This window comes from Anoplolepis gracilipes, chromosome 3 (assembly GCF_047496725.1).
Source record: "Anoplolepis gracilipes chromosome 3, ASM4749672v1, whole genome shotgun sequence".
Lineage (NCBI taxonomy): Eukaryota > Metazoa > Arthropoda > Insecta > Hymenoptera > Formicidae > Anoplolepis > Anoplolepis gracilipes.
Window position 1 is genome coordinate 8,692,992 of NC_132972.1, and position 24,703 is coordinate 8,717,694.

A 24,703-nucleotide genomic window follows, 5' to 3' on the forward strand; every position below is an offset into this window, starting at 1 on the left:
TTCCGCCCTTTCGTCGCGTTTATTCATTCATGAAAGTGTCCAACGGCAAATATATGACCGCGTCAAGGATTTCCATGGCGAAAGAACACAACTGTGAAAAGCTTTATAAAAAGTCAAATAACGTTTGTGCTTGCAAGCATCACCAGCACGAGAGAGATGCAGCTTTACGTGTGTTCCCTCGTAGAGCTATATTCAATGCAATATGCGTTTTTCGCCAAAGACTTTTTTTTTATCAATACATCACATATATTTTACATCGTAAAATTTCAAATCACGTGTGTCTGCGGTTGTTACCGTCCGGTCATAATTCACATACTATTCCGTAATAATTCACGATCGTAGCCGCGCGAGCTTTCGGCTCCTCCAACTTCATTTGAAATTCTACGTACCATTCTTCCCCGTTTTACTTTCTTGTTCCACTACTTTTCGTTCTTCCGCTTTTTCCGTCTTTTTGCTTTCCTTATCTGGCGACGCGATATCATCCTTACGAAACTCGGAAGTGAAGAGATAGGGAAGAAAGCTCCCTTGAAGCTTCCACTTGACATCGAGTAACTTTTGATAGTTCTAAGAGGTAAGACGAGGAAGAAGTCAAGATGGTAGAATTACCTCCGAATACTTTGTGACGAAATCTCGAGAGTAACCCGGAATTTTGGTAGTAACATCGACAAGCGTACAAAAAATACATTTAAAAAATTGAGTAGATAGTCTTGATATTATCAGAAATTTTGTTCACGTTATACGAATACAAAAAACGAGAAATCGCTTACGAGAAATCGCAGAACGCATGCAGGAAGGATCGACTGAACGACATTCGTGATAAATGATAGGTCCATCAACGTTATATTGAAATCTGACGAGATGGTTATCCACGTTATCCCCCCGAATGCAGCGACCATATGGCACCGAGAAAAGCGATCATTATTGACGAAGATGTCAAACTAACTTGCGCAGGAAACTAATGTAGACGTTCGATGAAAGTGATAAAAGTTTGCGAGGCCATCTCGATCTCACTTGATTTCGATTGAGAAATGGCCTCTGCACAAACAATACGCGACGGTTGAGTTATTGCGTAGATTATTCTGATATAAATCAGCCTCTGCGAAATAAAATCAAAGTTTACACACATGTTCCAAATAAATATTCAATTAGTTCATCTTATATAGTATTTTCGTAAAAGAAAAATATTGAAATATATTAGAACCTTTAATATTAATAAATATTCGCAAAAATTGGTATATCACATCTTGTTTACTGACATGTATTATTATTATTTAACATTTTCTTTTATATATTGTGTTATATAGAAATAATCTAATACTGCTTCAAATTATATTTCTTTTACTTGACAAATGACAAGCTTCTTATAAATTTAATATAAATTATGATAAAAGTTGAATGTATATCTGCGAGATCTTTAATCAAGTCTGTTATACTTATTACAATTACTCATTAAATAAAATTACCTATATCTTGTATAAACATTAAACGAGGATTTAAATTTCATTATAGTGAAAATTTCGTTTTGTGTATGTATTCAGTGTAACGGAATTTCACTGCGGTTTATTCGAGTTATTAATCACGGGTCTTTGGTAAAGTACTCGATCGCTCGCAGAGAGAACATCTTTTCTCTTCAAACATTTTGGTCCATAAAGGAGATTCGATAAATCTGGAACGAAAAACGACTATGGAGCCGCCGTTTTTAATATCGCAAGGTATCGTCTCTTTTTATCATCGTTATTTCAGAAGAACTCTGCCCTTCTCACTGCGAGAGTCTTTCATTTTTTAAAATAAAATCCGCTGATCAACGAGTCCGTCTATTCTTCCTTTCGATCTCGATCAGCTTTCTATTACGTCTGTGCAATAAATCGTCTAGTCATCTCCTTGACATACTAAATCCCCCCAAAAAAATTTCGCGTTAAGAAGAGAGATTATGAAGCCATCGATCGGTGACTAAAGAAGATTAAGTGAACTGAACACAGTTTATAAAGCCTCTCAATTTCTCTTCCTCGATTTCAGCATCACCTATATATATTCTTACGAGATCAGGAAACTCACGATTATCAATCTTAATAAAATATCTTAATAATCGACGATTAAGATTCGTGTCAAAAAATTTAAATGTTCTTTGCATTAATCATAATCACAAACACTCTAGATTTGATTTTACAATTAAATAAAGACGTTTTAAAACTTTCGAAGTTTACAAAAAAAATCAATGTAAATCAAATTTGAGCGAAAAATGACTGTTTTCGATGCTGCGTTGTAATCAAATAATGCACATTTGTTTCCCTAATGGCTATAAGTACATCATTAACGACCGCGCTTAATCGAGCGAGAATTTGTTTTCAACTGGCCTAATTACGCGCGGCAACCGAAATATACAGCCAGAGCAAACAGATGCGCGCATCGAAATCAACGGCGTTACTAATTAATCGCTCCTGTATCGCGCGTGCCCGCGAGAAAATGTTTTTCCGATTTCGCGCAACCGCCGCGGGCGACAATATACGAGCGAATCGACGAAATTCACGGCAATCTGTATTCGAATGACAATAATGCGAGACCGCAAATATATACGCGACCACCAGTAATTCCTCTCTCGCGTGCCATAAAAAAAAATCCCGCGAGGCTGAAAAGTTCACGCGCTGCAATATAAGAAGTTTTATGTCAGTTCGCTAAATTCACTCTGCCGGAGGGAGTTAAATACGTATAAACTAACATAGTAACGTGGGTCGCAATCATTTTCACCAAGTCCAAAAAAAAGAAGAAAAAAAAGAGACTTGAGAACATCAATCCTTTTTCCGAAATTATTTTTCACACATCACTTTAAAAGAGAATACGAAACATCGTCATACTTTTATTAAAAAAAAAAAAAAAAAAAAAAGAAACTAAATTGAGAAATCTTTTATTTATCCGATCAAATTGCTCATTTTCCCACATCTCGCGGTAGACGGCAAAAAGAGAAAAGAGGGAAACGAGGTGACAGGTTGTAGTATCGTCGGGTAAAAAGTTTGCGATGGTACAGATATAAAGCACGCGAGATACCGTAGTTTATTAGATTCACGCCCGCGACACGTAAACGGGAAGAAGTTGTTTCGAGGGAGGAACGCCGGACGTTCGGGATAGAGACGCATGAATTACGTTTGTACGTCGGTTGATTTGTGTCCTGGGGTGTACGTACCCCTTATTTCGCGCCGCGAATAATATTCCGGGGAGAAAGCGAGGCGAGAGCCCGCGCATCACGTAGCGCTGCAGCCAAAACGTGCTTCAATTTTCGGCGGCGCGGCGCGTCGAGCGGAATAATACGGGGCTGCACATTCAACTGCTGGCGAAGAAGTTGCCGTGGAAATGTTAACAACCGCCTTTCGCAGTAGCAACTTCTCGCCGAAATAAAAGCGCGACCAACGACATGCGGAGACTTTCATCTCAATTCCCATCGCCGCTCCATCTTCCACAATGTAACGATGTTAACAGGCACTCCTCCGCGGAGATACAAAACGCGAGAAGATAGGAAAGCGAGATAAAGACTACTTTTCAAAACCTGATACCGTTTCGTTTTGTGTTAAACATGTTTCATATATTTTGTTTGTTGTTTCGTATATTTTCCAACTGCAGTTATGCTTGCTATTTATTAAACTATTGTGTTTACTGCTGCTACGAAGTTAAGAAATTGATTAAAGTTTTGTAATATTTTTACAACTTTCGTATAATAAATCATTTATATAATAATAATATAAATAAATTTATATATTAAATTAAATAATAATTTTTTATATAATAAAAAATAAATTCAGTTTTGAATCAAACACAAAAAAAAAAAAAAATAAAGATAAAAATCATTTTTCATAACAAAATACTATTTGTTTATATCGCGTGAATAATAAAAGTACCATTTCAAGATTTCATAAATCATCAATCTTTAATCGGAACGTGATTTATATACAATGATGAGAGAAGTAGAAGTGATTACTCGTCACTCCTTTTTGCAGAAATCTAAGAGACAACTTTGGATGTAGAGCACCTTTTATGGGGATATTGTGATAAACACATTCAACTTTAAATAGCAGCTAAGAAGCACATAAGTACAGTTTCAACAAAGTTTCGTGAAATTTTAAACAGGTCTTCCATCATGCCCTAAAAAGGAGTTAAGCCCCTTTAAGGTATTAGGAAGCATGGTACGGTATTAGAAAGGATGGCCAAGTAAGAAGAGGATTTCAAAAAGTAATTTCTCGTAGATTCGGTTGTGTCACGCGTGTAACATTTCCCGTGGGACAAGCCCGACTTCGGTACATAAAAAACATTTTTCCCCGCGACGTGACGCGACGTTACGTGTTATTCGGAACAGTGGAAAAGGGAGAGAAAGTTTTACGTTCGTCTGTTAAACTCGTACGCATATGCGACGTGAAAATCACATTGCGCTAGAAAATACAAGTTTCGTAAATAAAAGTTAAACAGTTAAAAATTTTTATATTGTCACTTTTCACCGAAATATACGGTCAGACAGATTTTTACTAAACGAATTATTGTAAAAGATTTTTCTATAATAAAAAGATGAAAATCAATAGAAAAAATAATTAATAAATATTAAAGCTACTCTTTACCAAGATTATAAATTTATAAATAAATATGTTACGTTAATTTATCAAAAATCATGTAATCCATAACTGAAATTGTTAGCAATAACTTTAAGGTCAATATATTGTTAACTATAGATGAGTCTAATATTGTTGACATGGCTATCGAGAATTAAATTACTTATTATTCATAGATAAATTGGATTTAAATATTGCAGATGCTAATTTAAGCTGCATACATACTAAACGTAACCTCAACATAATATCAAATAGTATTTCTTATATGTATTTTATAAAGTGTATATATATATATATATATATATGTGTGTGTGTATTAAATATCGACGATTTTGTAAATCAATGTGTATTCCTACATTTGAGAATTCCCATAAGAATATTTGATATTACGTCGGCATAATAATGATATTATATATAGTACGCATTTGACCTTAATCATTTATTTTTCGATTGGATGCAATGAAAATATGAAGTAGAATATAGTGCAAAATCGTATCAAATACGTATTCGGCAACGCGAGTGATATATCGCTAACTATTGTATTACAAGATTACGATTTAATTGACAATGTTTTAGTACACGACAACCGTAATGGATCGGACTCGTGCAAAACGTTACATTACATTATAATTCCAATTTAATACATACATACATACAAACATACATATAAAAAAAATATATATATATACATATATTATATATATTATATATAAATTCCGATTTATATTATATATTACGTATAAACGTGGGTGTAGTTCGTGCGTGACCGTATTTTATGCTGTTCCCGGATAAATCAAAAATACAAATTCACCTGAATCGCAGCTGAACGATGTCCATCAGAGCAGAGAAAAAATATTTCCTACTAAACGCGTCGATTGACACCCTCTCGCGAATCGATATGTTCCAACGCATCGTTCGTTCATAGAAACAACACGCTCGATTAATCGATTGCACGATAGTCGAGCACATAGCTATAAAAATAAAAGAAGAGCATGCATGATGGACACATAGGGTGTCTAGTTTCAAAAACCATTAAGCCCATATTTTTTTTTTAATTTGAGAGTACTTAATATTTTTGTTAACAGAAATCTCGAATTAAAAAATTATTTTTTTACATATTTTTTAAAATTAGAATAATAAAATGTCTCGTAATATATAATCGTGTAAAAAAGTATGAAATTTATAAATATATTGATAAAATATAGTCGTAAAATCAGAACATACGGTATTATTTGCGTAAAGCACTCAATACTATAGCAAAAATCTAGAGTATATGGCTATCTAGATATTTATACGTAAATATTTCACTACAACGATAGAGTGCGTGGAACATACAAAGGGGAAAAAAAAATAACATGCGGCGAGCAGGGAGCATCACTCGAGGACGCAGTAGTTAAAAACCCGTCGGGAATGGTAGCTGAAGGGTGAGTGCGACGTATGAAATTCAAGCCATAAAAAATATCGGTGGGATGCACGTGCACGGTAAACAGCAGCGCGGTCTCTATAATGTCAAACAAACACACGTGTGCGCGGTAAAATGCGGTTAAATTGTGTCGAATGAAGCCGAGAGGAGGAGAAGAGAAGGGAGGAGAGAGAGAGAGAAACGACCGTCTCTTCCACAGGACGTTCCTTCATATAGCTCGGACGAAATATTAGCCGTCCACGCAAAATGAACCATTCGTATCGTCTATCCAGTGATTTTCTCCTCGCCTCGTTCTACTCTTCTCGCGTTAAGTCGTTGCATATTAATCGCGAGAATGCGCATGCACGGTAATTTGTAAATGAAGTTATACGATACGCGTGTCAGGTAGCAAAAGTTAACTGTGTAAAGCTCGTTGAGGAACCATGATATTTTCCTGCATGGATACGTTGATGTCGAATAAATGTCCATCGTCGCGAATAAAAATGAATTACGCTTGAGGAGAATTTATTAGACGACTGCTATTCGAAAATGTGGAAAACCACAAGAGAGGATTTTCGACGTTTTTTGTTATCTCTTTTTCTTCTTTCTCCTTTTTATTTTTTTTTTATTCGTTACTCGAAATCGAGTAAGTCTAAACTCATTTTCCTTTCTCAAAAGTCATTATTAAATAACAAGTTTAATCATTAAATATTTAAAAAATATACATATCATGTATATTATTCAAATTATTATTTATTATTCTATAAAATAATAATAGAATTACATAGGTTCATAATGATTTTTAATGTATCAAATATCGATATTATGTTTTAAATAATTATACATCAGAACTTGAAATATGAATTCAATTATCACTGATTATTGAGATAATTAAATAATCAAGCCGTATTATCTTTTGACTTTACAATATATTTGGTTTATTATAAATTTTACAATATCTGTCTCGCAGATGGGATTATATCGAAAAATATTACGGTAACACATTTATATATAATACAGTGTTTAGAATTATCCTGCTTGAATCTATTTTTATTCGCAATTCGTCATGTGAGTTTGTCATACGAAGACATAAAGTACTTTCTTCGTAGGAATTTTCGTCAAAACAATCCTTATAAACGACAAATCTCGTGACCCGCGGAAATGATAAATTATCGCGATTTCACGAACCGTCGTCCATTCGATGTACGAGTTCAGTTCCATTGGTTTTCGGATCAGTTGGACAGCGATAGAAAGAGAAGCGATCGAAGGAATAGTGTGAATCGTAGAACGGACGTTGTTTACGATCTAGAAGCGATAATTTCGTCGAGCACCGTTATCGATACCGTACGTGAATAGAGGAAGCCGCGCCACACGACGCCAAAGAGATTTTCTCTAATTGACTTGGAGGATCCTCGTGCCGTTAACTCGACTGGAATGCACCGGAACGCTACCCCATTAAATTCATCCGCGATGGAAAGATTGCGCTCTCTATCCCGTTCTCTCTCCTTTCTCCTTCTTCGTTCTCGCCATCGCCATCGCCATCCGCGGTTAAAACCGCCTCCCTCACCTCATCCTCGCTCCTTTCTCTCATTCCTCTCCCTTTTCGTCGAGCCTTTCCCACTTTCGTTCTCATCCACGTCGACGTGGTTCAATATTTGCACACAGATCGATAACGGAGATGGGTGAGTGGGCGGGGAGGGGGGGGGGGAGAGGGTGAGAGAGGAAAGGGGGAGGAAGAGAAGATGCAGGAGTAGACAATACTTTCCTCCGGCGGCATATCAGGCTCCGTAAATGGCAAAACGGCGCGGGGGTTGGTACGACGAACTGAGATGAGAGAGCGGGAACCAAGGGGGTAGGAGGGATTCGTTCGGAAAGACGGGTCGCTGATAGGTTTGCACAATATTGATTCAATAACGGGTGAATTCTTTGCCGCTTTACGGGCAAGCAGCACGCTCTCTTGACGATAGCTTAGAGAAAGGTGGAAAAGAGAGGAATAAAGGTGCCGATAGAATTCGCGGCACTCGGGGTTAAGGTGGAGGCGATATGGGAGCAGGACAGAAATACACTGCTGCCGCTGCCAGTGGTAGTGCGGTGGAAAATGACAAGGAACAGAGAGCATGGTATTTCGGCTTCATTTCATCCTTTATGCCGGAAATAGGAGGAACGTCGGAGGAGAGAGAGAGAGAGAGGGGGGAAAGGTAGAAAGAGCGTGGGAGGCAGCACCCTGAATTACAACCCCTTGCGAGATACCGCAGAATTCGCGTTCAAGATTAAACGGGCGTAAGTCGTTTCGCCCTGCAGCATTTAACAAGGTAGCCCCTTGCGATGTGGTTACTGCAACGGTGTATATCCCATCCCGGCATGTTTCCTGATACGCCACATCGTTTCGTTATGTCGCGTTTTCGCGCGCTAATCGTTGCCACGAATTGCAAAAAGATATTCTAAACGGACGATGGAGTTCACGAATATCAAGTATTAGGAATGATATAAACTTGTATTATGAAAATAAATTTCAGAAAAAAAGCAAAAAATTATAAAATATATTTTTATTTTAATATAACAATAAAATAATAATTTAATAATAAAATATTGTGATATTTCATGGAATAATTTCAAGAATAAAATATTTTTAAATATTTCATATTAATTCGTTATTAAAGGAATCAGATAATTATTGACATATCATTTCGTAAACATTTTCGACATTTAAAAACGCGAGCTTGCGATGTTTTGGAACACGTAAAGTGCGAAACAAATGCATTTAAAGGTTAAAATCACTAATCTATGTGATAGCCGCACGCACACACAGCACACATGAGCAGAAGTACACTCAGCTAATTTATATATCCGCGTTGGAGCTCGGCGCGTATGGAGGTCCGAAAGAGAGAAATGGGGGAGACCAGAGGGACGAGAAGGTCGGAGAGGAGAAAACAGAGGTGAGGGCGGACGTCGAGGGGGATGGGCATGCAGTTAATCTTCCTGGTCCACTAGACGGCAGGAGAATCCGGCAATTAGTTCGTATCCACTGCATTGTCTTTCCGCCGTTCTCATCCTCCGTAATACTTCATACACACTCTTCCGGCCGTGATCTCGTGACAGTGTGTGCGTCCCGCGCAGAAGGCAGCTAATGTCTTTCCGACTGTATGTAATTAACGACGACCGTTCTCTCTCTCTCTCTCTCTCTCTCTCGGCGACGGTCACCTTGTTTCTTAGAGCCTCTCTAAATGTCTCGAGTGACTAGCGCGCTCGGTGACGCGAGTGTCGGGGGTTGACGGTTATATTAATTTTTGAAAAATGATAAAGATGTAAAAAAAATTGGAGAAATTACTTTTTTTTTTTTTTTTTTTTTTTTGAGAAGAGTAAGAAAAAGAAAATTGTAAAATTTAAATAATGGCGTATTTTGATATGTATCAAAAAATAAGTATGCAAATTTATAAATTATTGTAAAAATCCAATTTCTCTTTCTCCATGAGAATTAACTTAATGCATTCTCTCTCTTGCAGTGGAAAATTACACGTAAGAATCGCGTAGCTTTGCGGAAAACTAGGACAAAATTAATTAACCCAAAGAGAAACAATAACTTAATGTTTCTAAAGAAATGAGCCAGGAGAATGAAATTATCTTATTCCGCCTCAAGTAGCGCGAAGATCGAGAAAATTAAACGCCGGAGAAGGGCATCGATTTCGTGTTGCCAATTTTATTTCATTCCAGACACGTCTTATAAAATATTCAGGATAAACGATATCAGCGACCGAATTCTCATATCAAGTATAATACTACCTACAATCCCTACGACTGTACAAACACCGATGCACACCGCTTTTTTTTTTTTCTTTTTTTTTTCTTTTCCTCTCGCCACTACCGCTCCATCCACCGTCTCGCCACTTGTCTAATTTTTTTTTTTCTTTTTCGTACGACCCTGTGAAAGATGATAGCGCTGAGAACGGAATGCCATTAGCATTTCTCATTTCTGCTTTTTGCCGCCTCTTATCTAACAACGGGACACGACCGCGCTATCGTCGAGCGGATTCCGCGGCACGTTCAGCGCTCCGCGAAATATTCGCGCGGAAAATATACATATCCGCTCGCCGCACAGTGGCGTTCCTAGATTTTTGTGGGTGTCCTCTCTCTCTCTCTCTCTCTCTCTCTCTCTCTCTCTCTCTCTTTCTCTTTTTCGACAAGAATTATTCGGTGCCGAAACGTGACGGGTCGCGCGTGATTACGCGAAATACGACACTGAAATTGGAGTCACGTCCCTGTGCCGACCGTTATCCCATTCTGCGATCAAAACTTATCGTACTTTCACGCTGATAATAAAATCACCGTAGATTTGGCGTGTATCGATGTAATTATCTGATCTGCAACACCATTCTTTCTAGTATATTTGATCTGTCGATTTCTATATTACACACTTGCATATATTTGTATTGGTTAAAATACAAATGAAAATTCCCTATAAAATATTCTGTATGCGCGTTTAATATAACTCCCCAACGTTTGTTTCATATTTCATTGAATACAGCTTTCGTAATCAAATTAATAAAACTTATTAGCACCATATGCGATATTATATGATATAAAAAGGAAAGTCTAAGTTTAATGCAGAAAAAATAAGTAGTATCTTGGTAAAAACTTTTGGCGGAAGTAGTCGTAACTGCATATCCACTGTGATGTAATTTTGAAGGAGTCCCTTTCTGTAAAAATATTCGCACAGCATCTCGGATTGACAAACGATATCACATTTTTATGCACGTACGAGACTCGCTATCATCCTGTAATCCTCGCTCTTGCTTTGAGAACGTAAAGTCGCACAAGCGGCTGGGAACGTTGAAACCACGCGAACGAGAATCTTCTTTCGAGCTCCCTCTTCCTCTCTCTCTCTCTCTCTCTTTCTCCCTCACGAACAAGACGCGAATTCGGTTTCTGTATCGGCGAAGTGCGCTGCGAAGCGGCTGCAAGACGAAATCCCTCTCTTTCGGAATTATTCATTATTCCACTCTCTCTCCGACGTGCTACCCTATCGCCTCCTCCACCCCCAACGCCGTACCGCCACTTTACGTCCACCCACCACAGTCCTCTTCCGCAGCCATTTTGCGACTCTGCCTTCTCAACTTCATCTACTCGAACCCGGCGCGGCTGCTGAAAGTTACATCGGCGGAGCGGAAGGGGAATGAGAGAAAGAGAGAGAGAGAGAGAGAGAGAGAGAGAGAGAGAGAGAGAGAGAGAGAGAGAGAAAGAGAGACGGACTCTTGTGCGGCACAAAAATTGAATAGTTAAAAATTCATTAAAAATCCAGACTCGCGCCCGCGGAAACGGAGATGAATCCAGCGACGCGTTCCAGTAGAAAACTTGCATACGAAATAATGCAGTGTCCGCGAATAATGAAGAAATTATAGCTATTAGTCAACTGCATTAGAGAAACTAGCTATCGATGGCCGCAAAATAACCACAACTAAATTTTGGTGCAAAGAAAGAAATGTATACCGCACAAATTCTCTAAAAAAATGAAATTTAACAACAAATATAAAATAAAGACAAATAAAATTATATAATAGAATACATAAAAATATCCTTGCAAAAAATATAGACTTTTTCTTCTTCCGATATATAAATCACGAAAAGTTTTTGTAGAACAAATTTATGCGTGCATATAAATTATACTTTATGCCAAACATAATATTAAAATATATAATAAAAATTATATACGTACTGTTTTCGTTCGCATAATACTAAATTTTTAATATTCAGTTTTTTTTTCAATCTAAACAACGTTAAACAACAAATGTTTAAATGTTTTGTTTTAGTACTTTTTCGATGACACTTCGTATGTACTAAACTCGAACGAGCAAGTATAGTACATAACTCGAGCGCTTCGGTGTACGTGGTATCAATTTTGAAAGATATAAAGAATCATATTCATCATACCTGTTGAGGCTTGCAAATATCACCGCGATCGGGACAAACGCGTGCCATCGGTAGGAGACGGATTTCATTGTCCGGGTATAACAAACGATTGTCGCTCGTCGCATTCAGTCGACCGTTTTTGGGACGGAAAGTTTTTACGATCTATTTGCACGTACGAGTGCGATACGTCCCACGTGGGAATAGAAGTGACGCGGTCGCGACAAAGGACAAGAACATGGACATAGTCAACTTTACAGAATCCCTTGTGTCTATCTATCTGTAAATCACAAATAATAAACGTCAAATTAACGTCAAATAGTTTCAGCTTGTTATAACATCACGACATCAACAATTATAATTAAAATAAATTAGCGAAATATTTATATTGAAAATTAGAACGGGTTTTAAAGAGTTTGTCAAGACTGTAGAGTTTGTTGTGAATATAATAGCTGACAGTACACGCTTAGTAATAGTGGAAATTTAATGCGATCGACCAAGAGAAATTTGAAGAGTATGATTTCGAGCGCGAGACACATCAAGCTAAGAAATATATCAATAGAGAGAACATCGGCGTAAGATAGCGAGAGCGTCAAATTAGTAGAGATGCACGATCGAACGCGAGTAAATAAACGGGTATCTACGCGAATCGACAGATAGATGAAGATAAATACAGATAAATAAATAGAGAGATAGATAGGCGGGGAAGGATGGAAAGACAAATAGACACATCCATCTTTATTTCGCGCCGGGGAGCGGCCCGGACACCATGTGGGAATACCATCAGTGCCGGAAGCCGCGTTTCACAGCATCGCCAAAAATCTCGACGCTGTACGGCAGGAAAAAACATCGTTGGAGCCGCGGCTCGAATATAGAGAAATGTCAGCATCACGTCCCATTCGATTCGTATTCGTGTTTCATCGATATAAAATAGAGAATACACTCTCGTCACCTCCCGAGGATGCCAAGGTCGGCGAGGCGGATCGTTCGAGTAGCATCGTCCTCGCCATCATTGTTCTCATCTTCATCTTCTCGTCCTCGTCCTCCTCCTCGTCCTCGTCCTCGTCCTCGTCCTCGTCCTCGTCCTCGTCCTCGTCCCCGTCGTCGACGTCGTCGTCGTTGTCGTCGGTGTTATAGTAGGCAAACAAAATATCGTGGTGTAACGGGACACGGTGATACGGTGCGCTCCAGGTCCCAAACCAGGAAAACCCGAGCAAGTGCTCGAGCAAACAATGACGGCGAGGCAGTATTGTTCTCCAAGTAATTGAATCCAGCCTACCATCCCTTCGGCCATCCGATGCTCGGCCGACTCCGTCGGATTCCGCTCTTTCCGCTTCGTTGCGCTTTCTCTCTTTCACCCGGTTTCTCTCCTCTCTCCTATCGTTCTCTCCTTTCGGCTCCCGCTCCCGCTCCCGCTCCCGTTTCCCGCCTCACGGACCTTTTGTAAGAATCACCGCGCTTTGCGCACCCGTCATTCTACCTTTTCCTCTGCTAAGTCCCGACAATTCTGCGAAATCTTTTTTTTCCATCTCGCCTTGAAAATGTCCGGGATAAATACGTCGGGGATTTATTTATCGCATCGCACACGGACGCAAGATTGAATTGGCCCTTGTTAACACTTTATGACACATGCAAACGTTTATCAAGCACATTGGATTTTTTTAACAAGAGGGAAAAATGTTGAAAAAAAAACATATATGTATATGTAAAAAATTTAAAAAGATATGTGTTTATTAAAAATAGTTTCAATAATCATATAAATCAAATAAAGGAGAGAGTTCTATGATAACTGACATTAATCATATTGTGTCGAATGATCACCTCTCGATGGTTAAAATTTTAAATGGCCAATTACAATGCCATCAAACTGCATGAAATCTAGTTGATATCGTTGATAATCGTTGACATATAAACCAATGAATGAAATAAAAAATTATATTGATATATAATTCTTATCTCAAAATTGCGATAAATTGCAAAGATTAGAATCATCGCACGATATGTACGCGAATTTTCCTCGTCTTCAATAAAAATAAATTTATTTTAATCATGTTCGATTCCTGGAAGATTCTTTCAGATCGCTTGGTATATTAATGAATGTTCGTTAGGTAGAAATTTATTCTAAATAGATGAAATTCCAGTAAATAAAAATAAATGACGGACACGAAAATGCGGACAAAGCGACGTGATAAACACGTTCGATATGCGAAAAAAGACGCGGCCACTAATATGATATTCATATAAAATAATGGTACCGCACATAGTGGACGTTAAATCCGGCACATTGCCGCGGTCCAATGTCGTAAACAGATATTGATATTGCTGTCATATTTGCACGCGCGGTGAATGGTTTCTCCAGTATTCCTGTTGACCGACTACACACGTGGGACGAGAGCGCCTCGAAACATTTCCAAGTACTTTATCATGAGCAGACAATCGCATCTACTCCCATTTAAGCACGCAATGCGATTTTTCCGTGTCAAATTTCGCAATTTTCCCAAAGATCGTATGTTTGCTGTGTGGAAAAATCATGTTGACATAATGCTTGTAAAGAGTAGCTCAAATTTACCATCCATATCACATTAAACAACTCTTAGATATGTGCAATTAAGTCGTCTTAAATTGGTGGAAATGTTTTTGACATACGTGATATTAGAGAATAATATAATTTAAATTACTTTTATATCAAAAGTGTACAAAACTTTCTCGAGAACAAACATGTGTCATTTCATCGGATCTGCCTGCACGATCCGGCTTTCAACATTTGTGATAGCGAAAATTTACGTGAAATTCGCGTGACTCTTCTACCTCGTATAAATTTACACGACACGTCAATTCGTTGCATCCGTATGAAGTAGGGAAGACCTAACCCATCGGGTTGGGTTATTGTACATCAAGGGTTCCGGCGAAACGACAGTCGGTCCTTTGCTTACCGAAGGCGTGTGTAACGCCGCATATAGACGTTCTTTTGTTTGCTCGAGACTATGCGAGAGGGTGGGAAAGGACGGCAACGAGTTTGCATTTGGTGCAGGACTATCGAATTACAGCGCGCTTGTCCGTGCAGAGCTCGCTGCGAGTTCTGTTAACAATTGCAGCCGCTGAGCTACGTCAGCCATTATTGAAAACGAACGTAACTACACGTGAAATCGTCTTTGGAGGCCAATGTACCTTCGATTAACACGCTCACGACCGATGTCGCGCACACGCGGCACGTGGTTTCCACTCGTAAACCGCTGTCGCACACATGCGGTGCAAGTTATCAGTGAATTAAACGACCAGACTTTTTAAATCGATGTATATGTGTGTATATGTGTATACGCGAGGTTCAGTATAATTTTATTTTTAATATTAATATGTATAAATTTAACACATTAATTTTTATATCTTCTATGAAATTTATTTTCTCATATTTATTGGCTTCTCTCCGTCTCTTCAAATGTATGAATAAAAATAATTAAATAATACATTTAAAATATCTATTAAACATGCGTTTATCTATCTTGGATAAAATAATTGACGAAATAAAAATGAGAAAACAATGATAACTAAGAGCGATATTTTTATAATATTTATTAATTCTGTGTTAGTCTTTATTAATTTTACTTGTCAGTTTTCTATCATACGTTAAAAGATATAATTAAAATTTACTTTAATACGAAAACATCTAAAATGAAATACAGAAATTTAAATTCCAACAAAAACATATATTTCGTTAAAAACTCAAATTATCTTCCTGGAGGAGGATTAGTATCTCGTAGAACTCTCTGGAGACTGAAAAATATACTGGTCCAGTCTCTCTCTCTCTCTCTCTCTCTCTCTCTCGTCACGCCGAGCACTTTGCACGCCAGTTCGAGTTTTACTCGCAATTACTAACCGGCTACGGACACGTCGTTGAAAGCGGACAGTCCGGGCCCGCTCGTTTACTTCGTTTATTTACCGAGGTACTCGCGACTTGAGCTTTACTCGAGTAATTAGACCTGAAGCGCGGTGCTATCTTCGAAAGCGAACGAAACGTTGGGTCTGTCCGAAAGCTTTATCTATATGTATATACATATATCTCTTTCTCTCTCTCTCTCCTTTCTGTCGCACATTTACTTCCTAGGTTACAATCTGCCACTCTCTCTCTCTCTCTCTCTCTCTTCCTCTATTCCGAAGTTCACTTACAATCAGGATAGAAGCTCCCGAGATAACGTTGCAGGAAAACGACGGAAAGATCGTGTGTGCCAACGCATCGTCGCCGTCTGGTCTGTCGTGGACGGATTTACCGCGTCGAGTTACCATCACTGCGAGTTGCTCCCGTATCCGCTTAAAATTAAAGTCGAAGATCCTTTCGTCGGAATTACCGTCGAAAAATACATTTGGGACGCGAGCATTTGCGGAAGAATTTCGAATTGTGCGTCGACGTGCAGTCTGGCGTCGGACTTGGAGCCAGCGTCGAGAAGCGAGGGTGTTCGCGCCTCGTCGACGAAACGCGTACAAAGTTTCGCATGCCGCGGAATTTCCGCCCCGAAACTATGGCAAATGTTCGAAAGCGTATCCGGCGGCGTTTTTGCCCGCCGATAGGATTTACACTTCAGCAGCGATGGCTGATTGCACGTACATTGCTGACGGCGAGCTTGCGCGATGCAAATAGTGAGGAATGTCTGGCGAAAAGTTGCGCTTACTCTCTATTTTCTAAAGCAAATATTATATTCGATCAAATGTTATTCGTACATTTGTAAATATTTCAAGTACAAATCTAGATAAATTAAACGATTTATTGTTTATTAGTGCAAGTTCGAAATCAATAAAATTCAAAAAATACATTTAGAGTAATCGACGCGTTTTTTTTTAAATCTATCATGTCGTTATTATTTTTTTTAAGATTACGTAATGGAGTTGATGATACAAAATCATGTATATAAAGTCTTAATAAATGACAAAAAATTTGATATAATAATCTGATAAATTTAAAAATATATAGTTGAAACTTTTTTTTTATATTTGATAAAAGGAACTGATTCAAAAATAGAAGAAAGTCCATCTTGTTCATTTGTCCTATTATTTATTTCAAAGTTTGCTTTCTAATTGTCCAATCACTAATTTTATGTCACTCATTTCATCTATTTTTCCCTACTACTAGGTCCGTGTGATTTCTGTCATTAACATTAATTATGTGGTTAACAGTTTTTTTTTTCTATTTACATTGCAATTAGAATTGTAACAGAGCTTTACAAAGGGAGGTAATCGCTGACTAATGATAGGTAAGCAAACGCCAATGGTTTCACCAATATCAGTTAACATCACACAACAATTAAATCCTCCCTATCTGTAATATAATCTAAAGCTATATGATTTAGAAAAAAGAGTAAATGGATTAAATCATGATTGAAAGTAAAAAAAGATTATATAAATGAATTTTAAAATCAAGCTTAAAAGAAGCCAAGAATCTTTTTAATAAACGATCACGAAGCGTGTTTATATAAATTTTGCATAAATCTAATTAATATTAATACTCTAGATTGTGAAAAAACTTTTATTTTTCATTGCTTTTACTGCATGATTCTTATCTATTTTAACGAGGTGAGAAAAGATATTTTTAAAAAGAAGCAAATGTTTAATCTCATCAAAATCTTGAGGCTTTAGTCGCGGTGAGCAATATCTGCAGAACTTTTCGCAAAAAAACGTCTGACACGCCGACATGTCGCCGATTAGTCTATCGTTCGCCCGTCTCGCGAATTCGCCCCCGTTTACTTGCATGTCTTATCGATGGCGGAGATGCAAATTTAGAAAATACTCGGCGACGTTGTGTCTAGTGACTTTGATGCACGCGACCTTTACATATTACTATAGTAGGCACCGCGTAGTCGCAGACGGATATTTTTGCAATTGAAAATGATCGATTGCGGCTAATCAGGTTACCCACTTAAACTCGTAAAAAATATTTAAACGATCTAGAATGAAACTCGTCGAAAAATCAAGTGAATTTTTAAACATGGATTTGTATAATTGCAAAAAAACAATTAATGAGAAATTGCGCAATGTTGAATATTATACGTTTATAAGATAATTAATTTATTAATTTATCTAGTGTTAAAACCGAAAAATATAAAAATGCTACTCGAGTATAAAATAATTATTCAAAATGAACATCATTTCATCTTACAATCATCATTATTTATTTAATTATAATAATATATTTAAATTTTTTTCCCAATCGAAAAGTTGAATTAGAGCACAGATAGCGATTTTCTGATATAATAACTATAAAATTAAATAAGCATTTACTCACTCTCTTGATTGCAATAGGCGGGGAAAGTAGAGAAGTACGCAATACATACCTGAAACAAAAAAATAACAAATTGATGTTAGTCATCACGGAATTTGTACGTCAGAGTTTATTATCTTCTTTTCGCGCATTTTATTTTGATGAACAATTGCGACCTCAATGAAACTTATGACCGACGGCGATAAAACTATATGTATATAAAGCTTCAACGCGACTCTACGACACTCTATAAAAGCGCGCCCAGTAAGGTCACGTATTTAATAACGCCATATATCGAGCGCAAATAAATTGGATACGGCACGTATCAAGATTTACGCTCTTATCCACCCTTGCAGAGAAGCCATAGCTTTTGATTCTCAATAAGACACACTTTTTGTTCATTTTTCGTGAATTGGGCAACTAACTCCATTCCCGCGCTTCAGAGTTTATTGAGGTGAACGTAATAAAACGTGACATAACGCGTTGCTTTAATCGACATGTCTGCTGACGAAACTGGCATTTCTACTTTTTTATAGCATATAGTACATTCTGATTTTTATCAATTTAAGTCAGGTTGTATTGCTTGTAAATTGCCAGTGTAAAATTAACCAAAAACACAATTGGAGAGAAGTGTACCTTTCACTTTAAATCTATCGTAAAGCAAAAGATAAAAGCGTGCATTAAAAATCCCATAATGTTGAGAATTTAATACTTATTATATATAAATGCATATTTATATTTTGCATCAATAACAGATTTCTTTCATCTTAAATTAAAATTCTAAATTATTTTAAGGAAATTTGAAATGTATTAAATCATTTAAATATATACATATATAAAATATAATGTTGCTTGCTCTCTCTCTCTCTCTCTCTATAACATAATTCTTTATTTAACTATTTTTCTTTAAGATCAAAAAAAGTGAGTATTATATTGCATGAGAAAACAAAAAAGAATAATCGGTTTTGTTGTAAATTGAATTCGGATATTGACCGAGGCCGCATGCACACGCAGTTACATCAAATCGCATATTTAATTCCGATAGGAATATAAGCCGTGGATCAAAGGAACCTTTGAGCATCAAAGGCCATCTTTGGGAGAAGAGCCAAGCATCGGCTGTCGCGATCCAGTTTACATTCGAACAACCTCTAGCTCTTGAAGATGCAGTCGAGGAAAATTGTCGATGGAATAGATGCAATATCATTGGAAAATAACGATTTGAAACCTCTTTGTGAAACACAATTTACATATTCAAATGTCTCAAATTTCCACAAAATATAATAATTCAGAATTTCTCATCTAAAATGGAAGGGATGTTTTTTTTTTTTTTTATACCAAATAAAAAGACATTTAACAAACATTATAAAAATTCTAGAGTGTAGAAAAACAAATCTGAATTCAAAATTATTTCATAAAATATTACACAGAATGAGAATTATTTTTACTCCATTTTTTTTATAAATCTAAAAGTTACTTATTTTTCTCGCTATAAAAGTAGGAGAAATAACGATTAAAATATCTTATGTAATTATGTTTTTCTAATAATTAACATAAAATATCACTTATGATTATAATTAATAAAGATTAAAATGTCCCTTTAATGATTAATATAAAATGTCATTTATGATTATATGTAATTAAATTATTACCATATAATAGTCACTTTACTAAATTCAATCAAAAAGGAACAGACGTTCAAATTAAAACGGAAAAATTTATTTCTTAAATGTGTCATTTCGAAGTTTACATGGTGTCTACAATTAAGCGTTTGCCAGGAACCATCATACAAGTAAATTTATGTTAGACAGACGCACAATATATGTACATACACATACGAAGCGACAAAGCACGAGGATTGCCGACAAGAAGACGCTACGTACTTAGTTATCAAAGGTTTGCAAGGGCAGCAGTATCCTTCTCTAAGTTTCCTCTGAGGTCTTAAAGGTGTCCCGTGCGTTACACGTGAATTTCTCAAGTTATGATTTAGTATCCGTTGGGTGGTCTGAAGTGGGATCAGAGGGATGCGTCTCGAGGAATACGTTCAAGCGAAGAAATATAGAGTGCGTTCCATCAACTGCATTTCCATCTACAGAATCTTTTCCAAACGACTCTGTACGAGTGATGAAAGAAAAAAAAAAGAAGCCATGACTTGGCAATAAAATAATATTCTCATCGTATATTTTTTCAGGTAACGATAATTTTTTTATATTTTTACGAAATTTATTTTAATATAAGAAAACGCAGTTGTTCGAAGTCATCCATTGTAATAAAGACGGACGAGAAGGAACAAGAGTGTAACATCCCACAAAAAAGGGAGCACAAGAAAACGAACGAATTCAAGAGCGAGGCGAAGGAACAGAGTGAGAGCATATATATGATTTTAGAAGAAGAACATGAAGGAAGAAAGACGGCAAATTTTCTACAAGAAGAAAAGGACAAGTGACGGCCGGACGAGAAGAGAAGCAGACGGCACCGTCTGCTGGAGGAGAGAGGAGAGGAAGGACAGCATGGAAACGGAGACCGGAAGAGAAGGAGCAGTCGGTGGAGAGAGGAAGAGGACACAAGAGATTGAGAGAGGAGGAGTAACTTCCTAACAAGGCGGTTAGTTGCGGCTTAGCAACGCTATGAACGCGAAATATTGCGAGCAGGTTCTCCCCCGCCCAAGTTTCCTTCGCTCTCTCTCTGTCTCTCTATACCCTCTCTTCGCCTACCTGCTTACTCTGACTGTCTGCGTGTTGCATGGCCGTCTAATGCCTGAAGTACTGCCGGATGCGGCAAAATTTCGATATACCGATAATCGATTCCCCGTCGATACGAGACGCAAATGGTCTCCCATGGCGGCTACTAATGTCCACAAGAATGATGACGAATAGTGGAATATTGGCAACGCTAGGAATTCAATTCTATATGTTGTAGAATTGTATATCTTACGCTAATTGACGCGATTTTATTATCATAAAGAAACATGATCATTTTCATACATCACATATAGTCTCTAAATCTATCGGAATTATATTTCTGAAAAAATTCTGAAGAGTTTCAATTTATATAATTAATTTAAATGGACAATATTTGAAAGATAATATTGGATATTGTTTTTATCTCAATTTAAAGTGTCAAACTATTTTTTTTAATAGCTGCCAACTATTCCAGTAGTTAAAAAAAAACCAGATGATAGAAATTTTCCGCTGACACTTGCAATTCTTGTTATAATTATCCGTTTAGTTGTTGAAAGCACAAATAGCAGGTTTTCCACGAAATTGGCAAAGCGAGCGTCGACGACACACGAGAATTTCGTAAAATTAAAATTGCTCTGACTTTATGCGCGACTTTATATGTATGTGTGTGTGTGTGTGTGTATATAAAATAAGTACGTAATAAAATAAGATTTTAGTATAATAATTTATCCAAAAATGCTGCTTTACCATTACAAAAATTACGTACAATATATCTATAAACAAATAAAGACAAAATATATAATATTGTTTATCGTTAACTTATTATCAATAAATGTAATCGGTATAATATTATTATCAAATAATAATATTTTTATTAAAAAAAAGTTTTCATAATGCGTTTATATGAAGTATTATTAGTTGTTTGTGATGCAAGAAAGTAATTCTACTATAATACTACTAGTTTTTATGACATAAATAAGTTGTCAAGTATTAGCGAATAGAAATTGTGCGGCCAGTTCAATTTTGATTTTGATGAAGTATTTCCGCAAGCCACGAACCGTCGGGTTCATCTTAATTAGAACGTAATTTGTCAGCGTAGGACTTAGCGTCTCGAGATCAAAGGATATAATGAAGAGCATTGGAAGTTTCTGCATGAAACACAACTTCTTTGAGAAAGTTTCGCGAGTGATTCGATTAAATCCAAACGGCGTGTGCCTTCTTTGACGTCACGATCTAATTATTTTCGACTTGTAATCGGTACAATGATTGAGAATAGAAGAGAAAAACTTGTTTGTCTTCGTTTCGTTATGTCTAGACATGTTAGCATCATGTGCCTGCTGCATCGCGATTTGCATAAATGCGACAACTTAAAATTGCCGATAAAACTTGGATACTCTTTTATTATAATCTTTATTTTTCATCTTTAAATCTTAATTGTCCTAGATATTGACAAATGTGTGTATTTGTTTTGTATTTTACATAATATTTTGACCTTTTAATTAATATCTTTACATAAATGTGCATGGATGATAATCTCATTGAACCTAAAAATGTTAATTATTATCATGTTTAAAGATTTAAAACTAATATATATGTTGTATACAAATTTTTCAGTATAATTATATATATACATATATATATGTATATAGAAATTTTACAAATCAGAGACACAAACAAAGATATATATATATATATATATATATATATATATATATATATATATATATGCATATATGCAGGAAATATTTAATAGGTAGTGCACATCATGCATCTCAATAATACAAAAATCGCATAAACTTCAGACATTCGATAAAAACGTCATAACCAAATGAGTGAGATATCATCATCTGTCACAGTCTATTACAGCTGTAAATCGTTACACATTCGCATAAATATCCAGATAGAAAATCACGATGGAACCGATTGATTTAATCGGCCATTTCCCAAGAGAATCAGTCGTGTGTGTACAACCATCACACACACGTCCACTATTCGCGAGAAGAAAAGGAGGGGGAGGGAAGGGATGGTGGATATAGTTTTTATTTATTTACACAAAGGTCGACCATACCGCCCTTAGCCTTCGCGTAGGATCGCAATAGAGAAAGAGAGAGAAAGCGACTGGTTTATATTTTATTCATCCCCTATTGAATTCGAGCTCAATCTCACGAAAGTATCTCTACCATAGCCAACCCGGTCCTCGTGCTCTCTTTGCCGTGTCTCTTCTGACTCGGATCAGGATTCCCTTTCTCCTCCAAACCCTTCCACCTTTTCCGTCTCTGCAACTCCTACGTGGTAGGTATTCCAATCTCACTATGCTTCACCCATTCTCCTTCCCCTCTCTTTCTCTTCCTCCTCCTTCGAGAGCACCTCCTTCCTCGTTTTCGTACTTGCTCCTCGTTCTCTTCTCGAAGACCACCCGGAGCTCTAAGGCTCCCTTTAAATCTGTATCACGATACCTTTACGTTTTCTCGACTTGACAATCGTTTGCAACCTTCAAGCAACATATGTCGTTTATCGAGAACGGCTTCGTATACACTGATTTGCTTTTGTGTGCGTGAATCCTTTTGGATCGAATCATGGTCGTTTGCAAGCACAAATTTGAAACGGTCATAAATATACGAGAACAGTCTGCGTATATATGTAATTTCGAGGAGGCGCGCTTTATTTTTCATTGATTTATATTAACGCCAAGGATGCGAGAGGAACCGGTTCGACATTAATACGTGTACGTCGCATCGCACTCAAGATGTAATTACCGCGAGATTTCGGGTTGCAGACAACGAATTCTCTCTTCCTTCCTTTCGTTTCTATTTCCCATTTCCGCTCTCTCTAGTCCTTTTCGCCTTGCAATTTCAGAAGTGTCGAGACAGCACTCGTACCCAGACACTATTAAATATTGAGAAACTCTATGCCCTTCCAAAACACCCCTACCATATGCTCGACGCTTTACATATATGTATGTACATGCGATGGTGGTATGTGTGCGTGTATATATATATATGTATATACCTCCGCATATTTCTCTATCTGCCTGCATACGTGATAATGCGTGTAAAAGACCTCACGTAACGATGTGCGTGCCATGGTATCGTTATGGCGTGAACTTGAGATAGTTCTTTCGAAGCGCGAACAAGAAATTATGTCCAGCGATTGTACGCACGAAATACGATACGAACGACTTGCATGTAACAGATACTATCAATGGATTATGATATCCGTAGAATATTTAATTACTAAGAAATAAGCGAAATTAATATTTAATTAAAAGTTGCCGTAACATCATTAAGAAATAGAAATCTGTGGATAAATGTGAGAGATGATGTAATCAATTTTTAATCAAATGATTATAGACTGATTGCATTGTCTCATTTTATTCACAGATTTAATTATCTCGCTTAATATTCGATTGATGACTACATCAATCAGATGTGATCAAAGAAATCAAGAACGCATTTTATCTTTTTTTTTTTTCATTCAGGTAAAGCGTGATTATAGCTACGGACAATTTAATTTTAGTTTTAATTGAATAAATTTTCTCTCTCATTTTATAATATAGAAAGAAATCGCGAATAGTACATGCCGGATTTATTCAACAGTTAAACAGTTGAACCATCAATCCAGACAGAATTCTACATAAAACATAAAGCCTACGATAAATCTTAATCCTGACACGCAATCTAGCACTTGAACGGTTCGCGTATTGAGAAAGGCAAGAATTTTTCTCGCAACAGAAACCGCGACAGAAGCATCGCAAAAGCGAGTCAGTTGCAACAACAAGAAAGGCACGAGGATAAGACCGGTTCCTGCAGCGACGAGGAATCCGTGTCACGCCTTCAAGCGCTAAACGTGCCTCACAAGATAAAACGCGGCGGACCCTGGGGCCGCG

At 37.0% G+C, this 24,703-nt stretch overlaps 1 protein-coding gene and 1 long non-coding RNA gene across 23 annotated transcripts in view; one reads left to right on the forward strand and one right to left on the reverse strand.

Annotated features, from left to right (window-relative positions):
* The window catches only part of LOC140664093 (protein muscleblind), a 378,997-nt gene that overhangs the window by 146,436 nt on the left and 207,858 nt on the right, over positions 1 to 24,703 (reverse strand). For 2 of the 21 annotated variants that reach the window (XM_072888839.1, XM_072888842.1), the window contains one exon: positions 18,164 to 18,212. The exons of the other annotated variants lie outside the window; for them this stretch is intronic. In XM_072888839.1, the coding sequence (XP_072744940.1) occupies positions 18,164 to 18,212 (49 nt within the window). The remainder of the gene's footprint in view (positions 1 to 18,163; positions 18,213 to 24,703) is intronic. 21 annotated transcript variants of the gene reach the window in all.
* LOC140664096 (uncharacterized) overlaps positions 1 to 24,703 on the forward strand; it is a 241,066-nt gene that overhangs the window by 1,058 nt on the left and 215,305 nt on the right. The window lies entirely within an intron of this gene.